The sequence below is a fragment of the Drosophila subpulchrella genome, chromosome 3L (genome assembly GCF_014743375.2).
Source record: "Drosophila subpulchrella strain 33 F10 #4 breed RU33 chromosome 3L, RU_Dsub_v1.1 Primary Assembly, whole genome shotgun sequence".
Classification (NCBI taxonomy): domain Eukaryota; kingdom Metazoa; phylum Arthropoda; class Insecta; order Diptera; family Drosophilidae; genus Drosophila; species Drosophila subpulchrella.
The window spans coordinates 23,209,227-23,227,095 of NC_050612.1; the positions used below are offsets into that span (position 1 = coordinate 23,209,227).

Consider the following 17,869-nt stretch of genomic DNA (forward strand, 5'->3'; position numbering starts at 1 on the left):
CAATGTATTGCCAAGTTTTTAAATTTCCATTACTCCGTCGGAAATTCAAAGAATCATACTCATCTCATAATGCAACCCAAACTCACCTCAGGATTGTGCCTGTTTATGTAAGTAAGTTTATCCAAAAATAAGACTCCTCGGCGACTATCTTTCGGACTTCCGGCGGGACACGTTGCAATCGTAAACACTTTACAATCGCTCGAGTTCGATGCAGTTAATCACTCACTCAAGTGCGTACAAATTGCCGACCGGAAATGAAATTATTGTCAAAATGGCGACGGATATGCGACAAGTGAACGCGACAGCGACGCGCCACGCAAATGACGGTTTTGTTTGCAGTCAAAGTTGCGAAGTCCTGGAGCGGATATGCAAGGAAATTTGTCAGTGCAAGGACGAGGAAGCCAACTGGACACGGACACCGACGGCAGCGGGCTCCTTGGGCACCACTCGATGCCTTTTCGCACAGGTGTAAAAAGGGGGCGGAGGTGGAGGTGAAGGTGGGCGGTGGGTGGTGTGCGGCGAGAGGCTCGCAACGAAAGCGGAACGAAAATGAAATCAAAAAGCGAAATTTCTATAATTTCCGCACAAAAATTTCCGCGACACACTGGCAGGACACATGTGTCCTTGTCGCTTCTTTTTCACTATTGCCACGCCCACAGCGAGCAACAAGCTGGGCGTATGTGTCCAAGTTTTCCGCACTCCTTGTGTGTGGGTTTCTGTTACAGCTCCTCTGCTTCACTGTTTGTTTTTGCTGTCTGTTGACCAAGAAAGGTTCGCCTTTGGCCCTCTTCCCGGGAATATTGACGACGTGTGACCGACGAATCTAAACCGCAAAGTACAGCTATTATGTCGTCCGCGACGTGTTGCACTTGGTAGCGCGCACTCCAAGTTAATGTGGCGGCCAGATCATCCCGTCCAGTCACCAGTCCACTCCGCTCAAAGATGGCGACACACTCCTCCCACAAGCGGTGGTCGGGGGAGGAGGGTACTCTGGGTATAATCAGCAAGGATGTGTCACCCCATCGTCCTGCGTTCCTGCGGTGGCTGATGCGCAGGCGCGCTCTCCGCACCACCCCCACCCACAGCCCACTCTGCCGCTGCCCTTTTATCTGCCGCTGTCATCGGCTGCTGCTCCTCCTCCCTGCCCCTGCTCCTTCTTATGGGCGGAGCCAACTCTGTGTGCCATCGTGGATGCTCCTGCGTTCGCCGGGTCCTTTGCTCCATGTTCTTGGGGCATCATTAGTGCTGCCGAAGAGAGAAGACCCCATTTTGGGCGGAAGTGCGTATGAGCAATATTTTAACAATGGCGTTTAAAACAGTTAAAGAGCGTGTGCCGGTGTGTTGGTGTGCGAGGCCATTAGGACCTTAGTTTTGCGGGCGCTTTAAGGCCCGCAGATAAGCTCGCATAATAACATTTTAATTTCGAGCAAAAGTGGCCACAAAAGGCGCCCCAAAGAATCCCAGATGTGCCTGCCAAAAAGGATATAATTAACATGCCAGTTGCTGGAGCACACACATGTGTTAAATGACTTAAATGGATGGGGCAGGATAATTTGCGATAAGCGGGATTGGGGGTGATTAATTTACCAGCATAAGTTCAGAAATGCCTTCGATTCGGAGATAAGGCTAATGAGCTGGCTCTAAAATGTTTCAGGTTACGCAAGACACATACTACCATGTAAAGGTTCTTAAAAAAGTACTTGTACCTTAATAATAAAATTAAATATAATCTAAAGGTTTTAAAAAATATTTTGTTTAACTTACATTAAAGTTATACTCTTTTCAAAATTGCTTATTCCCACCAGGATATCAAATTGTAACGGTTCATGTAGGATTACCAAAGTTTCTTCCAAGTCCTTGAGGAGCTTTTAGTGAAGAATCAAACCCAAATGGTAACATTTCAAAAGTAAAGTGCTAAATGTAAATTTAAATCTTAGACCCAATTCAATTACAAAAATCTTCAATATTTTAATTGAACAAAACACACAAATGTACACTTATCACAATAAGTTTTGCTGTCTACAACTCGTATGACATAAGTAGTTGAAATTACGAAAAAGTCTGCTTAGTAGCACTTGATCAGTTTAGCCAGTGGTAAAATAAGTTACAAAAATTCGCAAGGGGTTCAGCGGGAATAATGAATGTCTTTGAAATGCGGATGGAATTTTAAAAGGAAGCTGAGAAGTCTTTTAAAAATAACTTGGCGAGCTTAAATGCGACTTTTGGAGCCCGACTTGACTTCGAATAGTTTGCGCACAAAGAAAACCTAGGAAGAGAACAAATTATTAAATAAGGGAATGAAGGTTAAAAAAGATTACTTGCCTGTATAGAGCACGTGATCAATATGACCACTATTTGGCTAATCGAGAAGGTTTGAATATAGGCATTGTTGTCCAACAGCAACGCATAATCGCGCGATTCGCGATGCCTGCTATGCGCCTGATAGCCCATCATGTCGTTTATATTCCGCTCCACGGTGCCAATGGTGGCCTGAAAAAATAGATCATTGTGATTTTTTTCGGGTGTGTCTAAAACCAGTTTGGCTCACTGTGAAGTTTTGCATGTTCAGCTGCAGCTGTTCGATCTCCTTGGCGTACTTGTCCCAGGCATCGTACTTCACTACCGTGATATAGATGTTGACCAGCTTGCTAGCAAATCGGGAGAACTGGTTGTCGATGCACACGGAATAGTAGCCGCCTGGCGAGACCTGGTCCGTGTAGTCTGCAGTAGCCTGCCATTGGTAGGGCTTCACCACCTCACCAGCTGGATTCCGGACTGCGAAACCAGCCATGCCATCGCCTCCACGCACCACCTGGAAAATAGATAACATATATAATAACAACATTCAGAGTAATTTTCTAGCAATAATATATAATTAATATACATTTTCCACAACGTAGCAGCTCGCTGATAAGTATTTTAATAGGTCTCATTCAAAAACAATAAATGTAGACTGTTCCAATGGGAATTTAAAGAAATACTTTAGTGCCCTAAAAAATGCGGTGGAATTTTCTTGAAACCATAAAAAACATTAAAATATTTGATATGTATGTCTTGAAATGAAACCCCCTGAATTTGTTAGATTTTAAAATACTTTTACCGCGTCGTTCAGATATTTCTGGTTCATTAACCGTAGTGATGCTCGAACGGGTAATGAGATTATAACTGAAGCATACAACTGATTTCGAAACCTAGGACCCTTGACCCCACCACTTACACTGAAAGACACGTAGAAGGTGGCTCCCGCCTTAACGTACTGATGGTAGCAGTCCTCCTTGCCAGCATCTATGTGAACCTGGAAGACAAGACATATTCCCAATGAAATACGATCCTCGAGGGGTACCCCGAACCCGGAACCCACCTTGTAGTCCATGGCCACCGCTGGAAGATTCTCGTACCATGGTTGTTGGGCCTCTTGAGCGCTGGTTACGTCGATTAGCAGGCAACAACAAATCACGGCTATGGGAAGTATTAGATTTATCAGATCTCTCTGCCACGTCAATTGCATTGTGGGGTTTCTGTTCCTCGGATTACTGGTGCGTGGTTGGGATGAACTCAGCGGGCGCCACTCTTCAGTTTCCTCTGCGCTCTCTGTCAACAAAGGGGGAATCTGCACCGGTTAGCTAGCTTTCTATTTGCCCAATTAACATAAAGTTAAATAAACCAAATTCAATAAACAACCGACCTGTTGCTTAGAGGTGGACTATTTTGGTATTTGGTATTTTGGTATTTTCTAGAGCAGGGTTGCCAGATCGGTAAGAGACGCGCCACTTTTTAGTAGGGGTGCTGTTAAAAAGTTATTTTGAACAATCAAAGTAATAGTTAGAAATAATAATATATAACAACCTTTTTTCTTTAATGTTGCGAGAAACAATACAATAAATATTCAAACTTGAGAACATAAAATAATAGTATTTTGTTAGCTGTAAATAAATTTTAAAAATATGCACAGAATACCCTTTATGACGCAGAATTCAGTAACCCCCCTCAATTTCTTTGACTCCGCTTATGCTCTTAAAACACCCGTTCTGAATCCGGTTAGGCAACTCTGAAATTTGAACCACAATTAAGGTGATTAAAAAAGTGGAGTAAACAAGAATTAGACTAATTTACCGCCGAATTTGAGCAATCTCTTGGATAGCCCAGACTGACACAATTTTTAAAGACCCCTTACCCATCCCCTTGGTCGAAACCCTCTTCATAGCCACCTTGTGATAACACTATCTATGTGCATAATCTTGTGTTTTTGTTTTGCGGCTTTTTTGCGATAATTAATACCAACACAAATGCGCATCGAGTGCTGATTAACCTCTACGGCTTGGAGAGGGTCAGATAAAAACACAGTGCAATCGGCACTCGCACTCATTCCCCAGCTGCAGCCAGATCCGAAATGGTCAACGTCACGGAGGACGTCTTCGCCACCGGAGCGCTGAATCCGATCACCAAATCAAAGGACATCATCAAGCGGTTCACCCTGACGAACGGGAATGGTGTGTCCGTCCAGTTGATCACCCGTGGAGCCACCATCACTAGCATTAAGACGCCGGATGCCAGCGGTCAAATAGATGACGTGACCCTGGGATTTGATGACTTGGCGGGCTATCAGAGTGACAGGAATCCCTACTTTGGAGCAACCATTGGACGGGTGTGCAACAGGATTGGAAATGGCAGTTTCACTCTGGATGGGAAGCTGGTGGAGGTGTCCAAGAACCGGGACAACAAGTTCCAGCTCCATGGCGGCTTCGTGGGCTTCGATAAGGTGCACTGGGAAGTGGTGGCAGTGCGTCAGGATGGTGTTACGCTCTCCCACACCAATCCCGATGGTCATGAGGGTTATCCTGGGAAGGTTACAGTCGCGGCGACCTTCACCTTAAGCGAGGATAACTGCCTCCATGTCGATTTGAGTGCTGTGACCGATAAACCCACACCCGTTAATCTCACCAATCACTCGTACTTTAACCTGGCTGGCCACAAAAGCGGAGCCAATGGTCTCTACGAGCACACCATCGAGATCAATGCTTCTGCGATCACCGAAACGGATCAATCCTCTATACCAACGGGAAAGATTCTACCAGTTGATGGAACAGCCTTTGATCTCCGTGCTTCCGGTAATCTTGGCGAACGTCTCAAGAATCTGCAACCCGCTCGTGGTTACGACGACAACTTCTGTGTAACCTTCAACCCACCGCAACCATTGGCCAAGGTGGCCAGAGCCACCCATCCGCCCAGCGGACGTTGGCTGGAGGTGGTCAGCAATCAGCCCGGAGTGCAGTTCTACACCTCCAACTTCATGCCCGACGTGGAACGTGGTGAAGTGGCTATTCCCGGCAAGGATGGAGCTGCTTACGCCAAGCATGGAGCCTTCTGCCTGGAGACACAAAAGTTTCCCGACTCTGTGAACCACAGCAACTTTCCCTCGACCATTTTGCGACCCGGAGAAAGGTACCACCATGAAGTCATCTACAAGTTTGGGGTTTCTCACTGAGTGGCCCTCACTCTTATCTCACCCATATATACGAATAAATACCATGTATCCGACTACCTGTAAATATTATAACCAATAAACCAAAAGCACGCAGATTATGCAAAGAGGTTCGATCACGCCGAGACTATAAAGCAGGGTAATCATTGTACCCCACGAGTTCGGGCCATATATAAACTGTTGAAGGGCTTGGAGTCATAAAACAGTTTAAATGATCCTCCAGCTGGTGCTTATAGTTCAGTTCTCTCTGGGATTAGGCCAGGAGATTGGCTCCCTGCGAATTATGAATGGCACTGCGGCCAAAGTGAAACAGTTGCCATACCAGGTTGGTCTTCTGTGCTACTTTGAAGGCTCCATGGATGAGCCCAATCTGTGCGGAGGCACTATCCTCAGCGGCCATTGGATTGTAACCGCAGCCCACTGCCTACAGGATCCAAAGTCTAAGCTGTAAGTATGGCATTTGATGGATCTTTAATAAATGTACCATATTAATCATTCTCTCACCTTAGCTCAAAAGTGCTAGTCAACGTAGGCAACCTCAATTCTTTTGATGATAAGGAAATCGTGCTTAACAGGAGCCACACCATTGTGCATAGGAAATTCGATCGGAAGACGGTGACCAACGATATAGCCCTGATCAGGTTACCCAAGAAGCTCACTTTCGGTAAAAATATACAAGCCGCGAAGTTGCCCAGCACCAAGAAAACCTATGAAGGTCGTAAAGCCATAATTTCTGGATGGGGCATCACAACCACGCAACAGCCCAGCAGCGTCCTTCAGTACATCCGGGTGCCCATCATCTCGAATAAGGAGTGTGAGAGGCAGTGGAACAAGCAACTCAATGGCACAGGCAGGAAAGTCGTGCCCAGCTCCTTCATCTGCATAGATTCCACTAAAGGTCTGCCTTGTCGAGGGGATTCCGGAGGTCCGATGGTGCTAGATGATGGCTCCAAAACTCTGGTGGGGATTGTATCCCATGGATTCGACAGCGAGTGCAAGCTGAAGCTACCCGATATATCCACACGGGTTTCGTCCCATCTAAAGTGGATAAACTATTACACTGGCGGTCTTAAGAAATAGACCTCGAACCATTAAAAAGCGAATCTCTTTTCAAACGTGTGCTTTATTCTTATTACTTCATACAAACTCCCATACACTTTCTCGTTCTCCGTTCCATTTTCATAATATTCTCTTGTGGCTTTGCTAAATTTGTTATCATTTCTTAATGTTGTTTTCGATTTGTATGTTATTTGTGACTTTGACGGTGTTGCATGTCGTTTAAACAATTTGTTTATGATAATGTTTAGATGTTCTCGTTTGTGGGCTTGGTTTACGTGTGAGTGTGTGGTTAATGTTGCTGATTATTTGCAATTCTTTCTTTCGTTTTTATTTACCTTACTTGTTCTCGCTATTTCGTAAATGCAGTTCTCAAAATGTACAAAAACCTGAATGGAAATGATACAATGAGTGAGTGATACAATTTGGTTCCTTCAACGATTCTTTTAGTATTTGTCCTATATGTACAAAAAGTGTAAACGAAATTGTGAAAAAGCTATACAATTTGTTAGTTAACAAAGCGAATAAGTTTATAAGAACTCGGCTGAATAAATTAGTTTTCTTTTCGTTTTGTGGTAGTTTTCATTTTTTTTTTAATACGGCTGCTTGAAGACTTCAGAAAAATTTGTTTGTAACTAGCGTAAAATTTGTTTATCTTTCGTTTAAATATATAAAAATGCACATATTATCCGTAGTAAATAATAAATTTAAAGTAATTGTTAAATTGTTTTTATCTTTTTGGTAAGATTTTGCTTTATTTTCGTTTGCGGCTTGTCGTGTAAAAATGATCAAGTAATTTACTATGCGTTCAACTAGTTTTATTTTCGTATTGAAATATATATGCTTTATATATATAATTTTGTAACTTTCAATATTGCGTTTATCATTTGCCTATAAATCCATAGAGTTAGTGTGACTTGTAACTATATGTTATCATAAATATTTATTATTACGGTGACCTGTTCCAATTCACAGTTTGAACCGAAAACCGAAATGGAATTTTGCGGCATTTTGGAAAATGATTCAAGAACAGATTTTCATTCGTTAGTTGAAGTGTAAATTTTGTATGCGTTTATTTCGTATAAAATGTTGGTTGGGCTTTTTGTATTTTACTTTTACATACGCAAAATATATTTTGTATATTTTCCATGTTTCACTTAACTAGGGCATTATGTATAAGTTATTATTATTTATTATTACTTTTGCTAAATGTTGCCATCTTTTTGGTTGTTTTATTTTTTCTTTTTTCCTTTGTTGAAACAGTAACTTTCAGTCATCTTGTAATCATAATAGATACATATATGCAATATTACATACGTACAATAATATTCTGGTTTCGTAATTTAAATTTGTTATGAGCGCCGCGTACAATGCATAAAAAACGCATTCCCTTTCTTATATAGTGTGTCGTGTTCGTAATTCACTTTCGATTAGGTTTCCCTCAATATCGGTTGTATAAAAGCTAAAATGTTTCCGCTGCGTATGACAAAGTTACCTATTTTCCCGATCTGGCGATCCTAGACCCGATACAAAAAGTCCCCTCTCACAATTTTCATAAAAATTTCCCGCTATCGCTCAAACTAAATTTGATTAGATCTTCGGTTTCGTTTTTCTTAAATTGTTTTTCGTTTTTTTTTTCATCTTCTTTTGGCAGTTATCGTTTGTTAGGTTCTTTTGACATGTTTGTGGTTGTTGTTCTTGTTGCTGCAGCGATATCGGCTGAATATCATTGATTTCATGTATGTATATCTTCGTTATCATTAATTATGTATATGCTAAGCAACTAACATTGGACCATTTCCATTGCGCGACGCACTATATAAGAAAACTAGCTACTTGATTAATTTACCTTTATCCATATACGCATATATTATATATATATATATATTATACTCGTATTTATATATTTATATTCGTATTATAATGCAGTTACGTTGCGTTACGTTGTTAAAAAGAATTACGCCGGCAGCCGGGGCACTGCCAAGGAAAGGTAACGGAAACCCATGGAAACCCACGTCCCCGATCTCAGGCCCAGCTCCAGCCCAGCGGAAAAGTATTGTACAGCGAAAGCATCCACCCGGAAAACTGCCTCCCGATCACCTGGCACAGCTGCTGTCGCAGGCAGATCCCCACGGCCACCACTAGGACTACGGCCGCTAAAAGTCATCAGTCGCACTCCGGCCCCTCCGAGAAGTGGCCCCGCACATCCAGGGCCGAGGCCAGCTGAAAGATGATGTGCGACAGCGAGGGGTGTTCCAGCAGTTCGTTGGCCGGCAGCTGGGGCTCGCAACGCGGCCGCATGTGCCGCCCCCGGAATCCGCGGTGCAGGCGCAGCACGACATCACAGAAGACGAAGCGGAGGATCAGGGTGCGCAGGAAGTCGTCGCCAAAGAACTGCACATAGGAGGAGTCTGAAAAATAGGGATTTTAGTTAAACCTAAAGATTATGAGCTCGTATATTAGCTAAGATATTGAAATATGGTTATCCAAAAATAGTTTCTGTGTTGTATGTATCATAACTTTATCTATTCTAAGTTAAGATCTCTATAATATAACATTTTGTTGGCAATCTAGAGTTAGAATGGTACAGTTTATAACAATTTCTACGTTTCGTTTAATGTTCCAAGTATCCCAAAAACGGTGAGGAAGTTAGCTAAGCCAAACCTTTTTAAATATTTGTACTTAGATTATTATACATGGTTCTATATTGCTTTCAAAAAGGAATATATACAAATTATGAAATATTTCCTCTACCTACATCTAAATAAAATACATACATCTTGTGAAATATCAGGTATACACATCTGAATAACCAGATTCAAGGTATCTCAACAATTTATAATCCCCCTTATCAGAATTTTCTGATTTTAGCAGTCAGTAATACTGACCTATAAATCCTATGCCCTGTTCGATCTCATCGATGCGACACCGTGTGACCAGACGCGAGGCCTCCGTGATGAACCGATCCACGTAGGTCTGGCAGCGTTCCCAGTGGTGGATGGGCACGTCTCCGACGTTGCAGATGTAGCAGAGGGCGGTGAGCGGGGAGTGCAGGAACAACGTAAACAGCGAGCCATGGTGCTGGACATCAGCTGAAATCGAACCACAATGATCAGAACTGGACAAGCCATTAAGGTTACCAAAGGAATCTCACCCTGGAATGCGGGCGGCACATCCTGCGGCGACATGAGCACCACCAGCGGCTGGCCAAAGTAGCGCGGTATGTGCTGAAAGACAAACGAGTTGTCCGAGTCGATCACGACGAACATGGGCCGTCGTGTGAACGGATATAGATCACCCGGATATAGGCAGTGGTTCTCCTTGTAAGACTTGCCCCGGCACGACAGACCGCCTCCGTCCACGCTGTCCCGCTTCACGCTGGTGGCCAGGCCGCCCAGCTCGTAGCCAACTGGAAAATATTTTACGGGTTAAAAAAGGTTTATATGGTGACACAGGAAACAATTTCAATTTTAAAGCAATACAAAAAATATTAAGGATATTAATAATATAATTAATATATGTTGTTAATTTAAGAAATACATGAAGTTTTTTTAAGATTCTTAAAAATTTTAGTTGATATTAAATATCAAAACTAATTTTTTCGATTCAATTTTGGAAAAATTTTCAATAATAAATATTAAAAAAAAATGTAACTTGGGACATTGTCAATACATAAAATATAAAGGACCATATACTATTTTGAAAGTTTAAAAAGTGATGTTTTTGTAAGATTTTTAAAAGTTATAGTTGATATTAATATCAAAACTATTTTTTTCGATACGAATTTTGAAAATTTTCCAATAATAAATATTAAAAAGTGTAACTAGGGACATTGTACTCACAATCCTCGGGATGTTTGGTGGTGGAGAAGCAGCCGTCGGCGGACATGTAGAGGAGCAGGGCACCGCCCAGCGGCAGTTCCTTGGTGCCGCTGGCGAGGAATACCAGCAGCTGGCTAATCGAAGGTTTGTACAGTAAATACTTGTGGGGATTGTCTCGAAAGGCCCGCCCGTTCTCCATATAGCCCTTGGAGCCCGGCACTCCGTACGGCGGTATCCGGCTGGCCGCCGGACTCGCATCGTGCCCATGGAGGCCGTGGGCCATGCTCAGCGGATTCGTGGTTGATTCCGTGGGCTCACGCTCCAGCGTCTGCAGCATCCGGAACATATCCATGGTCAGTTCCGAGAACTTGGCCTGCTCGCAGGCAGAGCCCACGATCAGGATCTCCTGCAGGCTGAGGGTCATGTGCGGCGATCGCTCGCAGGGCGGCGTCGTCAGCGGCGACAACCTAGAACCGGAACCACTGGACACATCAGTCGGGGTAGTCGCACTCGTCCTCAGGCGGATGGCGGGGCCCGTGCTTTCACAGAAGAATTGAGAATGCGGCGCACTAATGAGGTGACAAGGGTACGGGTGTGGGATCGAGTTCGGGGATCATGGACCAAATGATAATGAAATGATAACGTCTCGTGGAGTGTGTGTAGGGTGGGGCAATGAAACTGTTGTTCCTTACTAGATAAATAAATATTACAAGGTTTTCTTTTACTATAAAAATACAAGAGATTCATTATACTAACAAAAATTGTATGTGTCCTTTTCAATTTAAAAGGGAAAAAATTCTTCAATGTTATTGAGAAAAAATTTCAAACAGTAAAATATAATATTTGTAAGATATTAATTGGTCAATCATCAGTAAAGTATAATTTAAATATAAGTAAAGGTAATTTGATTATTTTAAAGGTTAAAGAATTTATGAACCTTACTTTTTTTTAACGTATACAACAGTTTCATTCCCCCAACCCGGATTGTGATTGGTTTGGTTGGTGTTTTTGGGACAGAGATCATGGTTTAAGTGCATGAAAAATGACAACGGTGAGTGTTCTTTGGTGTTTCAAGTCTTCTGTGATAAGCACAACAAATGAACATAATCAACGGCAACGGAACTCAAGCAAAACTCGTATACCTACGCAAACAGAACAGGGCATATAGACATATGCGGACAGATAGAGGCTATACACTTGGCCACCCACAAGCTGTCCAGACTCCTCCTCCGCCGACGAAAGCACGGGCAAGTACGCGTGTACGGACAGAGTTTGTGGCAACGACTCACCTGTGCGACAGGATGATGGGATTGGAGTCGGCATGCAGCACGGCCACCGCCGCCTCCGCCTTGATGAAGCCCTTGATCTCCTCCAGCACCAGCGACCACTCCAGATGATCCTCCGGCTCGTAGCTGCGGGGAAATCTGGGGATTAATACGGAGTCAAAAACGGGCCACTAAGTAATTACGTGTTGGTGTACTCCTGTATTTGTTTTTCCAGCTCGGTGACCAGCTCGCGCACCAGCTTCATCTTCTTGAGCAGCAGGCACACCACTATGAAGCGGGCGTAGTATCGCAGCTTTTTCACCATCAGATCCGGCCTATCCTCCTTGGCCGCCCGCGAGTAGTAGGCCCGACCCCTGATGGCCGCATAGAACTGATACGCCTCGTTCAGGTAGTTGGTTTCGCTGGTTCTTAAGCTGTATGAGGAATATTTGCCACTTAGTAATCAAATCAAACAAATAGTTACCTAATGATTATTACAAGTTCGATTTCCCTTTTTTCTATAAATGTAATCTTATGTGTTTCTCTAGAAACAGAATAACATAACAGATATATATTCATATACCTTAAAGTAGCAGAAAATATACTCCCTCTCTAAGGTAATCTATTATAACCGAATCGGTTTTTATACCTATCATAAATATGAATGGTATATAAGAAATGTGAAATTTTCCTCGGTGTAGGCATTATCGCTCTGACTTAAACCTCTTTAAATTCATTTTTAAATCTCTAAGGCGGATCGTACTTAGCATTTATTTAGAAATTTGAATTATTTCATTGGTATCTTATAACAATAAGAAAGAAAAGCTCTGTTGTATTTTTAAAGCAAGAAGGAAATCGAATTAATTTTTTAGAGCACTTACTAGTAGTGATAATAGAGCTGCCCAATTTTGCTAGCTATTTCTCCGATCTGCCAGCGTTTCAGGCCGTACTTTGAGTCCAGTACCATGCGATGTTGCTGCTGGAACTTCCACAACTTTGTGTAAACATCGAAGGTGCGGCCGAAGTAAGCTTGCCACTGCCGATGGCCGTACTGAGGCAGATCCCTGTGAACAAATAATTTCAATTATAACCCATTCAGAATAGTACTTGAACCCCCTGAACTCACCTGAGCCCGTTGAAGAGCTGCTTGGACTTCTCTAGCAGGTGGCAGAACTCCAAAACTAGCTTTCGATCCTGTTCTTCCGTGGATTCCATTTTCACCATGCCGTTCTTCTCAACCGCCACCGCAATGTGTTATGTCTGCGAATCGGTTCTGCTGCAATGGGAATCGTTTATTGTTCATTTGATTAGTCTCAAGTGCTGTTGGTAAATCCACAGAACTCTCGGTATTTAAAAATGGGCAGGGTCTGAACTATCCCGCAAATAAACAAACTGAATCATGCAATTTTTTCGATATGTATCTACCCATTCATCAATCTATCCCCATAACCATCCATCTATCTATCTATCTATCGGTGCACGTATCTATACCAAATAAGGGGGCGGGGCTGACTGCCCACTTGAGATTCATTCAGCCGCTCGTTGAGCCATTGTTGATGTGGATAATGTGCATAATGACGACGAGGATGTCAATGGGCCTGCTGCTGATGCCGAGGCTTTGCTTACAATAAAATGAAATGCCTATGCGGCTTTTTTGCCCCACGAATACGCGTATTAAATTTTTAATTTTCATGGTTCCCCAAATCAAATAGAAATTCAGCTGCCGTTTGCTCTTCGGCCTTTCTTCTCTAAGCCGGTGTGGCAACGTTTTAAAGTCATAACTGAGGGATTCCCGATACCCGACTCCGATTCCAATACGAATTCAATTAAAATTTCAATTTGGTAAAAACAATTATGTAGCCTTTTAAGTGCACACGAACAGATGGATGAGATGGCCCGGATGGGAGATGAAATGGGGATGGGACAATCGTTATACTGGCTATGCATCAAAAGCTCAATTAATAACGCCCGACCAGGCGACCAGGCGAAATTGTTTGCACAGAAAAAAAGGCACACACACAGGCGGAGGGAAAACCCGGAAAATGTCGAGCAGGGCAGAGCGGAAAACAGAGTAAATGCACAAAAGGGTCGGCAGTGCAAATGGCGCCGCAGCGGCCACATTGATTTGGCTTTGGCCAAACTAGGTCGTCCCACAGAGCACAAAAACTTTCAATATGAGCTCATCAGCCAGCAGCCCAGTACACTGGGAAAAATTGGGATGCCCAAGATAAATTTAAGAACTAAATCACCCAGCCTTGCATATTTTGAAGTTCTTAAAAAGATTTACGATCAAAATGGCATATAATGAATTATTTTATTACCCTAAATTTAAATGATAAGCCTTGGAATTAAATTAAAATATGATAATAAATTGTTAAAGTATTTTTCTATTATATATCACAACAGGATATTTTTTTAAATAAAATTTGTATTCTTAAAATCTTAAAAATAGTTGACTTGAACAGAAGAATAATTTATAAAGTGCCAAAGGAATTTTCAGAACATATTGTACAACAGTAATTCTTTTAAATGACATATTTATTCTTAAAATCTTAGTCACCTATTTGACTTGAACAGAAGGATATATTATTTTCTTTCTGTGCAGCCAGAACTGGTAACTGGAGATGCGAGCTAGTGGCTGGGAGATGGCGTAAATATAGTTTGCTCCTTTTTTTGGGGCAACTGGGAAACTGCGTCAACTATGCGTCACCTCTGCGAGAGTCCAACCAACAAGTCAATTTGGGGCACACATAGCGAGCAGGACACATTTATGGCGCCCTAATCAAATTAAGCTACCATTTAGCGCGTTAAAATTACATAATATGAAAATTACGCATACGCAGCGTTAACAAACAAGCAGCGAGTGGAGTAGCAAAACAAAGCTGACTAACCAGCTCGCCCACTCACTCACTGAATGACAGACTGGCTGATGCCTCTCCACATCCTGCTCCTCCTGATCCTGCTCCTCCTGCCCCCGCTGCTGACTTCATCATCGCCATCATCCTCGGCAGAAGTTAACCAACATCATCAGCATGTCAACATGTGGAAGCCGGAAATGAAGAAACACAAATACTAAGCAGAGTCGTTGCCACTGCGATGTTGCTCATTAACACCCTCCCCGTAGCCGGGAAACTCCTGTCCTGTCCTGGCCCGGCTCCTCATCGTCCTTTTCCCGCCCCCCAAACGTAGACACACATTCGTAGTGCAGGGCTACGTCAGAATGTCGTCCTGCCACCATCTAATGTGTCAGCACTGATTTCGAAAACTACTTTTTAAATTAAATGTAATTAGGATTAGGAAAAAAAATAAAATATTACAAAGCCCGTAAGCCTAATATCTCTAAAAATACCATCAAAAATATGTATAAGAAAAACATCATTATTAATCAAAAGTATAAGAATATATGTCGAATTAAAATTTGAAAACCCACACAAATCTCTATTTGAATATTTTTTATCGATCAAAAATATTTCTTAAAAAAATTCTAAAATGTAGGTTTGTAGTTTTCAATCCCGGACATTTTTGTCGCCTGGCCGGAGTCAGTCAGTAGTTAACGTGGCAAAGTTTTTCCCTTTTTTTGCGCTGTTGCTTGTGTTTTTGTAGTTGTCGTTGTTGCCTGTGTGACAATGTGTACAACAGCAGCAACAACAACCGCCACGAGAGTGAGTACAACTGCTGGGGAAAATCCCAATCCCAGTCAAACAAAGCGTGCAAGAAAGAAGCAGAGGCGGAGTATGCAACGCACTTTGGGGGGTTGGCTGGGGTGGCAAAAGGGGTGGAGTGGGTGGGGCAGCGCGCTTTTGACTGACTGCCAGTGCGTGCATGTGTGGGTGAGTGTGTTTTTCAATGCCCGCCAGCACTCATGCAACAGCAACAACAGCAATTGCAACTGCAACACCAACAGCAGCAACAGCAACAGTACACAGAAAAAAATGGGTTACCTATAATATCAATGAGAAATTAAAAAACAAAATTTAATTGAGAAATATGCTAATATATTTGGGACATAACTGCACAGAAAATATATTTTATACCTCAAAAAACTTTTTTATTTCAAAATTTACTGTGGTTTAAAATGGATAGTAATCATATCATACATACATTCTTCAAAACCCTATATGATGTCCTCTTTAAGGCTGGAATGATACAGAAATCTCTTTCATTTAATTTGCAATTTTTTTTCTTTTTAATTTTGTTAAAGAAAGTAGAACCCGGAAAGTTTATTACAAGAATTTAGACCCCTTTTTATTGTACTATTACTTTCTACCAAGTACATTTTAATTTTCAGACATATAGAGGCTTAGAACAATGTCAAGAACATTTTTTTTCAAAATCCCAGGTAGTTTTTTAAAATTAATTTAATTTTTTTCCAGTGTATCAACTATTCGCTGCCACTCCGCGCTCTTTACTATTTGACAAAGCTGCACATTTTTTCCGTTTCGCTCCTTTTCTTTCGGGGAGTGGGAGTGTGTGGGCAAACAGGGGGGTGTGTAATCCTTCAAAGGCATTGTAGGCTACACATTTAATGGCATTTTGACGCTGCCGACGCTGATAATGATGTTGTCGTACATGCAACGTCCGCATCCGCAGCAAACTTGAAGTTGTCTGTTGCTCTAGCCCCCCTTAAAAAGGACCTCACCTCCGCCCAGCCAGTCATTAGGACTTATGAATTTCGGTTTAACAATTGAGCAGCTCAAAGTGCGATGGGAGGGGGAGCGTCTGCAAAACTTTGGCATAGTTCAGCCTTCATAATTAATGGCAGCGAAGCTAAAAAAAAATAAATTCCAAATCTCGCACATACATATAAAAACCAACTACTTGAGTGGGCCAACTTTGCCCTAATGATACAGACGCACCGACAGACAGTCGGTCCGAAAGTTACAATTCTCATATCTCGCTGCAGACATCACAAGCTGCACAAAAACTTTGTCAGGACCAAAAACCGGATGCGAGTGACCAGCGGAGAACTTTTCCCTCGGCCCCCAGGACACTTTTTGTGAACTGTTCGACTGTCGCCCGGGGGCAATTTACATTTCACATTTAATTGGCAATTTCTATTTATCGAAATGGATCTCGCCTCGAAGTGGGCAAAGGATGTTTGTATTCTAGCCAGAGACCGTGTTCCAAAGTCAAATAATTAAGTAAATGAGGAGGTCCACTACTGAATACTTTTGATAATCCAAAGGTATTATTTCAATACCTAAAAGATTATTTTATTATTATACATAAAACCAGAAGTATTAAAATTAAGACCAGAAGAATTGGTTTTGATTATAAAATATTTTAAAGAACATTTCGTATTTAATATAGTTTAAATGTAATTTAATTTAATACCCAAGGAACTTAGGAGGAATATTCAGTCAAAGATAAAGACAATAATAATTTAATAATAATAATATAAGATAAATAAAATAATAAAGCTTATTAAAGAAAAAAAAACAATATACGGATTAGATTACTTATTCCATGTTTAAATTATATCTTATAAACTAAACAAATCATTTTTAAAGCCTATGGTATTCCCCTACTCATTTTATAGGGCTTGCATACGAATTAGGGAAGTGGCTTGCCCTACCCCTAAACATTTATTTAACCCTCAAGAACCCATTGAAAGCCCTGTTTTTATTTGTTGTACTTCCATACATTTCTCAGGGGGAACCCCGGGCGCACTCACCTTATCATTGTTGTATCTGCTGCTGCCGCCAACAACAACAGAAACAGGAGCGGATGCGGAAGTCGCAGTCACAGCCTCCCACAGCAGTCGCGGCGCCCTGCACTTGACATATGTTTCGCCGGATCTGCCCAAGATCGTATGCTATAGCCTAATGCTGAAACACTCTGCCACTTTTCACTCACTGAACAGGCTGTGCACTTTTTATTTTGTTGCCGGTTTGCAAGTTGCCCTCGCTGGGGATTTTACCGAGGATTTAGGGGCGATTCGAAACCGTTTTCAATCTTTAACAGACTTTTGGGCTATATTTCCGAATCTGGAGCATTACGTGCTGGGGAAATAAAGCGGGGAGAGCGATTGTGAGTGGAGAACGCCGTCGACCGTCGCGTTTGGCTGCACAGTATTGAATTTTTTCGCATTTACATTTTTAACGAGGAGGGTTGGGGGTTGGTATTGATTTTTTTGCCACTTTGACAGCTGCCTGGTACCGTCAATGTCCGACAGAGGGCGCAGCAGACAGTTGCACAATTCGCGGGGGTTGAACAGCTGACCGGCAAATACCCGTTACAACTGG

At 42.2% G+C, this 17,869-nt stretch overlaps 5 protein-coding genes across 7 annotated transcripts in view; 2 read left to right on the forward strand and 3 right to left on the reverse strand.

Moving 5' to 3' along the window:
* The window catches only part of LOC119553967 (DNA-binding protein D-ETS-3), a 29,778-nt gene extending 28,902 nt beyond the window's left edge, over positions 1-876 (reverse strand). The window contains exon 1 of the mRNA XM_037864665.1: positions 87-876. The gene's annotated coding sequence lies outside the window, so the exon portion shown is untranslated. The remainder of the gene's footprint in view (positions 1-86) is intronic.
* A 1,067-nt stretch (positions 877-1,943) lies between these two features.
* On the reverse strand, positions 1,944-3,708 carry LOC119553261 (transmembrane emp24 domain-containing protein B). The gene is made up of 6 exons (XM_037863551.1): positions 3,686-3,708; positions 3,362-3,591; positions 3,218-3,295; positions 2,549-2,812; positions 2,323-2,490; positions 1,944-2,266 (listed from the first exon to the last, which is right to left on the reverse strand). The coding sequence occupies exons 2-6, from the start codon at positions 3,506-3,508 to the stop codon at positions 2,210-2,212; spliced, it is 714 nt and encodes a 237-aa protein (XP_037719479.1). The 5' UTR covers positions 3,509-3,591; positions 3,686-3,708; the 3' UTR covers positions 1,944-2,209.
* A 340-nt stretch (positions 3,709-4,048) lies between these two features.
* On the forward strand, positions 4,049-5,583 carry LOC119552882 (galactose mutarotase). Its single transcript, XM_037862785.1, has one exon. The coding sequence runs from the start codon at positions 4,391-4,393 to the stop codon at positions 5,483-5,485; it is 1,095 nt and encodes a 364-aa protein (XP_037718713.1). The 5' UTR covers positions 4,049-4,390; the 3' UTR covers positions 5,486-5,583.
* A 77-nt stretch (positions 5,584-5,660) lies between these two features.
* On the forward strand, positions 5,661-6,597 carry LOC119552883 (chymotrypsin). Its single transcript, XM_037862786.1, has 2 exons — positions 5,661-5,929; positions 5,992-6,597. Exons 1-2 carry the CDS (start codon positions 5,694-5,696, stop codon positions 6,560-6,562), a joined length of 807 nt encoding a protein of 268 aa, XP_037718714.1. The 5' UTR covers positions 5,661-5,693; the 3' UTR covers positions 6,563-6,597.
* An 8-nt stretch (positions 6,598-6,605) lies between these two features.
* LOC119552881 (protein SCAI) lies at positions 6,606-17,735 on the reverse strand. Of its 3 annotated transcripts, XM_037862782.1 has the most exons (10): positions 17,481-17,735; positions 17,299-17,422; positions 12,751-12,900; positions 12,506-12,688; positions 11,828-12,058; positions 11,649-11,771; positions 10,381-10,826; positions 9,693-9,947; positions 9,427-9,630; positions 6,607-8,949 (listed from the first exon to the last, which is right to left on the reverse strand). In XM_037862782.1, the coding sequence occupies exons 3-10, from the start codon at positions 12,846-12,848 to the stop codon at positions 8,705-8,707; spliced, it is 1,785 nt and encodes a 594-aa protein (XP_037718710.1). In that variant the 5' UTR covers positions 12,849-12,900; positions 17,299-17,422; positions 17,481-17,735; the 3' UTR covers positions 6,607-8,704. The 3 variants fall into 3 exon arrangements, with proteins under 3 accessions (XP_037718711.1, XP_037718710.1, XP_037718709.1); XM_037862783.1 differs by having other exon boundaries at positions 6,606-8,949; positions 11,649-11,783; positions 11,840-12,058; positions 17,299-17,735; XM_037862781.1 differs by having other exon boundaries at positions 17,299-17,735.
* Between the last annotated feature and the right edge of the window lie 134 nt (positions 17,736-17,869).

Excerpts from the sequence above, each read along its gene's own strand:
- LOC119552883 (XM_037862786.1), top strand. The coding sequence starts at position 5,694 with ATGATCCTCCAGCTGGTGCTTATAGTTCAGTTCTCTCTGGGATTAGGC. Across the intron at positions 5,930-5,991 it reads CAGGATCCAAAGTCTAAGCT|CTCAAAAGTGCTAGTCAACG; the intron begins GTAAGTATGGCA and ends CTCTCACCTTAG.
- LOC119553261 (XM_037863551.1), bottom strand. The coding sequence starts at position 3,508 with ATGCAATTGACGTGGCAGAGAGATCTGATAAATCTAATACTTCCCATA. Across the intron at positions 3,296-3,361 it reads CGGTGGCCATGGACTACAAG|GTTCACATAGATGCTGGCAA; the intron begins GTGGGTTCCGGG and ends CTTGTCTTCCAG. Across the intron at positions 2,813-3,217 it reads CCTTCTACGTGTCTTTCAGT|GTGGTGCGTGGAGGCGATGG; the intron begins GTAAGTGGTGGG and ends TCTATTTTCCAG.
- LOC119552882 (XM_037862785.1), top strand. The coding sequence starts at position 4,391 with ATGGTCAACGTCACGGAGGACGTCTTCGCCACCGGAGCGCTGAATCCG.
- LOC119552881 (XM_037862783.1), bottom strand. The coding sequence starts at position 12,848 with ATGGTGAAAATGGAATCCACGGAAGAACAGGATCGAAAGCTAGTTTTG. Across the intron at positions 9,948-10,380 it reads CACCAAACATCCCGAGGATT|TTGGCTACGAGCTGGGCGGC; the intron begins GTGAGTACAATG and ends AATATTTTCCAG. Across the intron at positions 8,950-9,426 it reads ACAGGGCATAGGATTTATAG|ACTCCTCCTATGTGCAGTTC; the intron begins GTCAGTATTACT and ends CCTATTTTTCAG.